This window comes from Cephus cinctus, unplaced genomic scaffold (genome assembly GCF_000341935.2).
Source record: "Cephus cinctus unplaced genomic scaffold, Ccin1 Ccin1_scaffold0013, whole genome shotgun sequence".
Taxonomy (NCBI): domain Eukaryota; kingdom Metazoa; phylum Arthropoda; class Insecta; order Hymenoptera; family Cephidae; genus Cephus; species Cephus cinctus.
The window spans coordinates 2,047,701-2,056,483 of NW_014332762.1; the positions used below are offsets into that span (position 1 = coordinate 2,047,701).

The 8,783-nt window shown below is 45.9% G+C and overlaps 1 protein-coding gene across 6 annotated transcripts in view; it reads left to right on the top strand.

Annotated features, from left to right (window-relative positions):
- The window catches only part of LOC107265102 (hemicentin-2), an 86,499-nt gene that overhangs the window by 21,925 nt on the left and 55,791 nt on the right, over positions 1–8,783 (top strand). For all 6 annotated transcript variants that reach the window (XR_001537120.2, XR_003058237.1, XM_015734227.2 and 3 more), the window contains one exon: positions 2,486–2,691. Coding sequence is in view for 4 of the 6 variants with exons in the window: in XM_015734227.2 (XP_015589713.1) it covers positions 2,486–2,691 (206 nt within the window). In the remaining 2 variants the exon portion in view is untranslated. The remainder of the gene's footprint in view (positions 1–2,485; positions 2,692–8,783) is intronic.

Genomic DNA, 8,783 nt, shown 5'->3' on the forward strand with positions numbered 1-8,783 from the left:
GGGGGGGGGGGGGGGGGGGGATTCAAAGAAAATTCATTTGGCCAGCAGGGGAGAAAGAGAGTCTCGACTCGAAAGTTAGCAGGAAATTATATTTTCTACAGTGGTTAGAGATTCTCGACTGGTGATTTGGTGAGACGCGATGAAGATGGGACGAAGATGCGACGAGACTCGGAGCGAGATAGTAGCGCGCATGGTGATGCTGCTTGCAATTACGATACTTTAATTTTATGCGCGAAGTTAAGCTCCTTTTAGGAATCCCGACTAGGGACGTGGTCGTTGCTGGACCTGCGCAGCGCTAACCTAACCTGCCGTTAACCCAACCTAACCTCACCTTCGAGCAGCGACCATTCCCAACACACTACTACTTGTCCGACTTTCGCAATGGTATCGGTATACATAGGATGCTGGATAGCCACCATCCGCATTCTCATCTTCACTTTATGTCTTCTTCCTCATCGCCTTTCTTTTTTCATTTTCTCATCTCATTTTCTCTTTTCCGCCTTTTCCGTTTCACTTCGGCGCCCGACATTTCCGAGCGGGAAAACCCGGCTTGGCAATTATTTTAATTTGTTTAGGGACTTGGTCGCCTAGCCAGTATCACGACCCTGACGACTGCACGCCTCACTCTGAATAACTTTACTCACGTCGCAGTATCTACGAATTACTTGAATCCCCTAGGATCTACGGGACACCTCAGGTATTAGGGAAAAAAAGACTGTTCCGCGAGTGTTTACCTGGTGCGTGTTGCCTGCGAGGAAAAATAGATTTTCAAAGAGAAGGAGTATTTTACTAGGCAACGTGATGGAATTTCGGAATAGTGGACATGGAGGAACACAGAGAGAGAGAGAGAGAGAGAGAGAGAGAGAGAGAGAGAGAGAGGGAGAGAGAGACTGGAGACAGGGATAAGCTAATATTTTCAAAACATGACGAATTTCTGAAATTCATGAAATTTCGCATAGTCGTCCTCAACTTCGAGGAAATTTTAGCTTCTCTCGGCCAACGGGATAATTTTTAGGAACGTAGGAAAACGCGGAAACCATCCGACGAAAATTTCGTTGTAAATTACGCGTCGTGGACAATTAACTTTCCATAAATCCTAACCAGTTTATTCATCCCCACGATCCTTGAACCACCCCTGGTTCTGGTGCGCGTGGAAACTGTGGACTTGCACTGTGCTCCAGAAATATCGAGGGTGACGTCACGCCTGCCGCTATTGCCTTGCTTACTCGAAGATGAATCGATTACCTTCGGAGTCTTACGTCTTTAAATCGGAAGGATTCCGCGTCGGATAGCATTGCTCTTGTGTGAAGTAGAGCCACAACTCCTGGTGGTCTGAAAATTTGAAATCCGATAAAAGTCTCGTTGATATGAATATCTTGCAAAGGGCAGGAAGAATCAGAATCGCAGGGAGGCTGCGCAGCTATTATTCAGAAAAATGGAAATGGTGAGATGATTGAGTTTTCGATTTGGCCGCGTTTCCACATAAAAGGCATGATAATCGAGGAACTCATCGAGCCTCCGTGTGGTATCGCCAGGACCTAAGATATATTTCCCCATAGGACATAGGTGGACGAAAGTTGAGGAAGCCGAGGTTATCTGACTCTCGGACGAGCGCGCTCGCTATGAGGCTGCGAGGGTGGAAGCGAAAGGGTAGAAGGAGGACGAAAGAGGGCGAAGAGAGATAGCATCCAATCCTAGCATCCAAGAAGGCGACTATGATGAACTGCGAAAGTTCAGTGAAAAATTGGCCTGAGCTGATAAACCGCGGCGGCATCCACCAATATTTCTTAAACAGGAACTTGAACCGCAACGCGAGGTTACGTTCTGCCGCGCGATAACTCGATTCGCCATTTTATACTTTCTCGAGAAACTCGAGTGTTTTACCGCAAGAACAAGTATTTCCGCTCTGCAGCCGCAGACTCCTTTTCCGGTTGCCGATTATGCTGAACGAACGGAAAGCATTACCGTCGTGGATTACGTTCCGCCCTAAGGCGATTAAAGGCTATTCTTAAAGAGGGAGGGACGCGAGTGGTCAGACCAGACCCTAACACACTTACGACTAGGTCGGGAAATCTCTTGGATATTTACCTCGACCTACCCCTATCTGGAGGGTGGAAGAGAAACACTAAACCTGGACAGCGGTTTCACCCGATTCCGCTAAGAAAGCAGGAGGTTGAGCTCCGGGAGCTCCAAGGACTCCAAGGACTTCATATAACGGATCTCGGGATCCCTCGATGACTGTAAAGTTTCTGAGGATCTTCCAAGTCCTTGCATCTCCTTGCGCAGGTTCTGCTTAACTATAATTAATAAAATGAGCGTCGCTGCATCCTAGCCGGCGAGTTAACGTCGGCTCAAAGGAAATCAGGATCACATGAACCCGATAGAATTTGCAGGATAATGAACGTTTCTCGGGTGTATACGCGTGTACTCCTACAGGACTAAGGATCCATAGGACAATAAGACATGATTTTCATTTTCTTTGCAGCTACGATGCCCGCAATCGTAAGTACGGCAAAGCGAATTTCTGGAGTGCACAGCACGTCTGGGGAAGCCGGGCAACCTTCAGGACGAACCCTCCAGCACAGTTGATTATTCAGGACCTCCGTGAGAGCGACGAGGGTGTGTACCGTTGCAGGGTGGACTTTCGAAACTCGCCAACCCGTAATCTCAAAGTCAACTTTACGGTAATCGGTGAGTAGATCTTTCTAACCTTTACAGGAAAGGAGTCCATTTTCTATTCTCTTTGTTTAGCAAACCCGAGGACACTTGTCGTTTTCCCTCCAATCTCAGGAAAATCGATGAAGCTTTCGTCAACTTACTGGCTATCCTTATCGAATCGAAAGCTGCTGGGGGATCTCGAAGGAGCCCAAACTTAGTCCAGGGATTCCCCAAGTAGCGAGGAGGTTAGGAAACGACGTTCGAGCTAAGCTTCTCTTCGAAGTCTCGACCTTTCATGGCATCAACGTCCCTAATTTAATGAGGGGCTAAACCTAATTTGTCCGTCGATCAACCATTACGCTGGGTTAAAGCGTGGTACGCGACTCGCTGGTTCAGGCACTTCCCGTCCTCCAGTCTATAAGGAATCTGAAGAGCATTTCAGGATGATACCTAGATTCTAATACGTATGTAGCTGTATTGGGACCACTCTGGAAGACGGGATCATCTTAAGAGTATTGATCCTTTGATTTGGATAACCGTGCTAAGGGCAGAGTCTACCCTTCTTCAGCTCCGTTTGAAGTTACATCAGAGGTCATTTCCATTCATCCAGAATCAGTCAGGGGTGATTATTATTTCAGATGAAATCTTCGAGGAACTAGAGGTGGAACTTAACGAGCCGTTAAACTTTGGATAATGGCAAGTATCGGGCTTTGCAAGCTCCAATCCGATTAGGAATTAGTTTGGATTTTGACGTTCAGTTTTAAGGGCGACTTCGCCTCCCTCCTCTCTGAACTTCCTTCACTACCTTCAACTTCACTTAACTTCATTTAGCCTTTAATTCACTATGGACCAATCCGATCATCCGAACCTTCTCGCGATTCACTTTGCATGACAGGACTTGACCGCTGCACAACCACGTGTTACTCTGCTTCGAAGTTTTCTATTTTTATCTAGACCATTTTTTTCCTTCGCTTTCCAGAAACATTCAATAACAGCAAGTACCATCATCAATAACAGAGGGTTGTAAGTCTCGGACTGCTATCTATAAGGTTCCTAGTGTAGGTCTACAAATAGAACCCGACTGGTAGATGAATATTGGCCGGCCGCCCGAAGGCTCCGCTTCTAAAGGCGTTTAAAGACTTTATTAGAGGCAACCGAGTGTGCGGCTGTGGTTCAGCGTGATTCGATGATTAATGGGACACGGCTTTGTCCAGATAAGGTATCCGGTTCTTCTCGGTTCTTCCCGGTAGCTATACGCCTGTACCTTCCGACCTTCCCGATACTCGCACCCTCTCCTCTCTACCAACCCTAATCTACCTCCGCCGATCCACTTTTGCTTCGCTTTGTCCAAAGAAAGGACAAGCATCCCGTCTTTTCTATCTAGGTACACCACTATCAACGGGGTGGACGCTGCCAAGGGATAAAAACATCCCCCATTGAAAACATCTTTTATCAAGCTTCGTAGTTTTAGCAAAATCTTCTAGACCTCCTTGTACCTCAGCACAGTCTTCTTCGATCCAGCATTCTTAACTTCGTTGTCAGCGTACAGCTTCCTTCCACGGTTTTCTTTTCCACTACTTTTGCATTACGATTGGAAACTATCCTTCTTCTTCTTCTTCTTCTTCTTCTTCTTCTTCTTGTCAGATCTTCCGTTATATCCCCACTCTTGGGGTAATTACTAGTACAGTCTACTTGAAAGCCATCCTCGAGCTCAATTTTCTCCTTCTTCTCAGTCGAGATTGTCTTGTGTATTCACGACTTACATTTACGTGTACGTTGTGACGTGATTTTTCGATTCACGGTCACAAGGCGACTCCGGATACCGATACAGATAACGTTCTCGCTTTCTGGTTCCCTTCGAGGTCGCCACCCTACTCAGAAGCTTCGCTCTCTGGTTGATTCGTATAGTTACGCCAATGCTCTCGGAAGATTTCGTTATTCTTTAGTTGCGGTCGAGGTGTTCGAATCTGCCGTGGGGAGATAGTCTGGACGTACCGAGTTGTCCGGCAGAGGCGTCTCCACGGACCGGCAGAAGCTCGGACGCGTGAGCGAAGGGTGGACGGCTGAAGGGAACGTCAGATTTTAAGAAAATACGTTACAATGTAAAGCTGGAATTAATGCATGCTAAAGGAAAAAGTGCCGTGCGTTAAAATGACTCTCGATAAATGTGCCTTGTGCCTCAGGAACCTTTAGGAAAATGCGGACCTTCCTGTCCTTGGGGTAAAACATCAGTGAAAGTATATAATGTAAAATACCTTTTGCAAAAATTCTTACGTCAAGTAAACCGTAAGGTATTGTCCTGTATAATACAGCCAAGAATATTTTATGTTCCTTGGGGACATTAAAAAACTGACAGTAGACAACGGACAACACGACAAGCTCATAACTCACAGTGCTGGACATTTCGTCGGGAAATATTACATGGCGATCGTCGAGCTTATAGGCGCAGCAGGTATCGCATAAAGTTAAAATCCCTTTCCTTCTGGCAAGTCCACGGGGAAGATCTCCTGGAAACCGACAAAAAATTCCGTAGTCGTTACATAAAAAAAAAGGAACTCGAGAAGACCCGAAGAGTGCAAAAGGTCCGAGAGGGTGACGTCTTGGAAGGACGATTTATCGCTATGGTGTCCGCTGCCGGGAGGGAAGTAAAATAGCCTAAGCAGATGTGCATATCAGAGTGAGACACACACGTGCATCCATACACGCACGAGGCTCAAAGTGGGAAGCCTCGGGCTGAAATGAAGAATTACAGTTTAAAAGAGAAAGCGACGTCTCTCCATAGCTTCCTTCCCAAGTTTTTGTCTTATGATGGTTGAATCGTCTGAACGAGCTCGAAGTTTATCTTATTTACGCGATAGCGACGGCAGTGGCGGCAGGGACGTCGCGTTAAAAAATCATGAATCACGCCTAACGAGCGTTAATAATAGATCGGCCAATCGGAGTTTGGTAAAGTTTTTTCGTGGCTAATGCCCGAGAACTTTTGCAAGAGTTTCATGCTCAGGAGAAGGATAGGACTAGGTACAATAGGGAAATTTAAAGGAGGATGAGAAACGCTTGGAAGAGGAGATGGTGGAGGGGTAAGGATCGAGAGGACCTCGAATATAATCTAGAGGAAAGGCTACTGGGTGGGTTGGGGGGGAAGAAGGGGTTTCGAGATGCCCAGAATCGTAGACTGTAACGGGGTGCTTCCAGAGTCTCTTTATTACAAACTCGGAATACGAATCGTCTGGCTTCCGCATCGGAAAGTAGAACTCTCCCGGCTCTTCCATCTTTCGAAGTTATTCCTCCGGATAATTGCAGAGTCCCCTGTCGTCTGGACGTGTCTACTTGGAAGAAGGCAAGGAACGATGGGAGCGGAACGAGTGCGAGGAAGAAAGATTGAATTAAAAAGAACTGCCTGGCAGTAGGTATCGGTATCGATAATGGGGCGGAAGTGGAGGTTGCAAAAATCATACGAGTCATACGTGGGCGAGACTATAGATGTTGTTGCAAATGACAAATGACTCTACTGTGTATGTATATGGTCGAAATCGTACGAGTATCAGCTCAGGGTACTTTTTCGAGAATGTCAGTTATTATTGCTGAGCCGTTGGATTCTTGTTGGTAAGATAAAGCAGACAAAACCCGAATGGAAGTACGAAATATTTCGAAGGATCAACGGATGGAATGATTGGCTCAATAATTCCTGCTAAATTCGTCGGACGTTTCGTCCTCCGTTATTAATTTTCTCAGTAAGAAGAGTCAACGACAGAATGTTAGTTTGACGAGGCGTGATTTTTTATCGGACAGTTTCGCAGCCGGAAGCTCCCGTAGCTTCGGAAATTGGCCGTCCAATCGCGAAGCTCATCCAAAGAGCTACGAGAAGAAGCAAGAGGAGGAAGAGGAGGAAGATGAGGAAGAGGAGGAAGAGAAGGGCAACCAGGACGACGTGGCTCCTGCCTAAAAAGGGGATGAAAATGGAAAAAGGGGGAAGGGCGACCGTCTGCTCGACTTCCATAATTTTATTAATAGTTCAGACAGATACAAATGGTGTTTCTTTCGATAGCAAACGCTCCGAGCATTCCCCCCGTTCCCTCCGCCACCTTATTCCTTCGAGCGAATCCTTAACCCCCCTGAAATCCTCTGGCATCTCCCCATTCGCCGTTTCCTCCATCAGCAGGAAAAACCACGAATCTATCTCGGTGGCTTCCCGTGAAACTTGGAAGAGATACAGGATGGATGAGGTCCTAAAAGTTTAATTTTTCACGCATTTTACGTCATATTTCTTTCAATCTATCCACCGGCCCACCTTGCAAGGCGATTCCCTCTTTCCGAAGGTTAGGCTTAAGGGTATTTTGCCATTTTCATGAAACGACGGGACAACCTGTGCTGCCGGAAGGATAAGAAATAGCAGCGGTTCCTCCTGGCAAGTATTCGAAAAAAATGGTCGATGGTGGAATGTCCTTGTGAGAAGATCAGATTATTTCCACACTTCGACACGTTCAAATGGTTCTTCAATCATCTAGTATTCAGAAGTGAGACAGAAGACGTCGCTGGTTTCATATGCGCAGAAGCACATTATTGTATAACTCAATGACAGCACAGAATTCGGTTCGCTAGACTTTCGACGTCGTATCACGATGGACCCTGAAACAGGAAGAAACAGGAAGAAACAGCCAGTTGCTAGTCGAGCGACGTGACGTACGATGCATTAACTATAGCAAGTGCTCGTAAGCTACTTTATTTAGCTATAGTGCTTCACGAAGAGGAGAAAACTTAGGCTCACAGTGACATATCCTCAAGCAGGAGGAATCTCCTTAATCGCAATTCGTATTCATGTAAAACAAAGGAGGATCGGAGACACGTGACGCCAGGCGCGAGATACGACTCCCCGAAATGTCCTGATCAGTAAGCCTTGGCATTCCATTAGGACGTGCTGGTTTGTACAAGGGGTGCCACCTGCGAACTTCTCTGGGAGTAGGCAGGGAAGCATCCAGCTAGCCAGCCTCTGCGAGCCAGCTTAGAATTAACTCGTTGAGTTCAAATTAACTGATGAAGATCCATTCCGAAACCTTATCCATATCCATCCACTTGCATTTTCATCTAGTCATCTCCCGGTATATGTATACTTATCCCGCTACTTCCCCAGATTCTACGGGATCCAATACATAGATACATGTCATTTGGCACATCCCATGTGCAGATAGATCAGAATGGGATTTATAATGGGGCAATAGGGAGCCGCCATACCTGTTTCTGCAGAGGGTTCTTCGTGTTTGGCAGGTTCAACGCGTAACTCGTCCCGAGACCCCTTCCTGCCGGACGTGACGACTGCTGTTGACATTAAAGCTTTCATTTGGACGTCACGCGGGGGACATGCTTAAGAGCCTATCTCAGGTTAGGCTAAGCTCCCGTTCCAGAGTGCTATATACATATATACATATTACATATAAATTGTATATAGTGCTTCATATACATAACATTATATGTAATCTATACTTCACCTACATATATGAAATATAAACATATATTTGAGTGAGATGAATTTATTATTTGCTGCAATTGAATATTTTTATGAAAAATTCCAACGACTCATGGTCATTTTGATTATGCTTTTAAAATAAATAGAAAATATTTGAATAGAATGACCAGCCGTCAAATACATACTTACAGAATTACATGAATTCTCAGGAGGATTGAAATACAGCAATGGAGTTAATGTAAAATCCTACGTGACTTATGTATAATTTTTCACATGGGTTAACTCAGCTTGCCTCTCCATCGTGGCAGGAACGAACTGGGCAGTCAGAAAATGAAGTTGTGCTTTTTTTGCCCTGTCTCCTCTACGTTTTTCTCGTGTCTTTCCTTTTTTACGTTTTCTCTCTGGTTTCTGTGTTTCCTGCCACCTCCTTTCTCTCTTCTCTTCTGTGCCTGGCGAGCCAACCTTTCGCCATAATTACTTTGGTTGGTGTTAGAAGGGGAGACTGCAGCCTGTTGCTCCGTCCGGATGTTCTAGCCTCCCGCTACCAGGGTAAATCACTTCCGTCAGTAGTAGACCTTCCGGATGTCTGACCGCAGACGGTACACCAATGTAACAAAAGTTTTCAGGAACTGAGAAACTGTCACTCGGGAACTTCGCGGGGGGG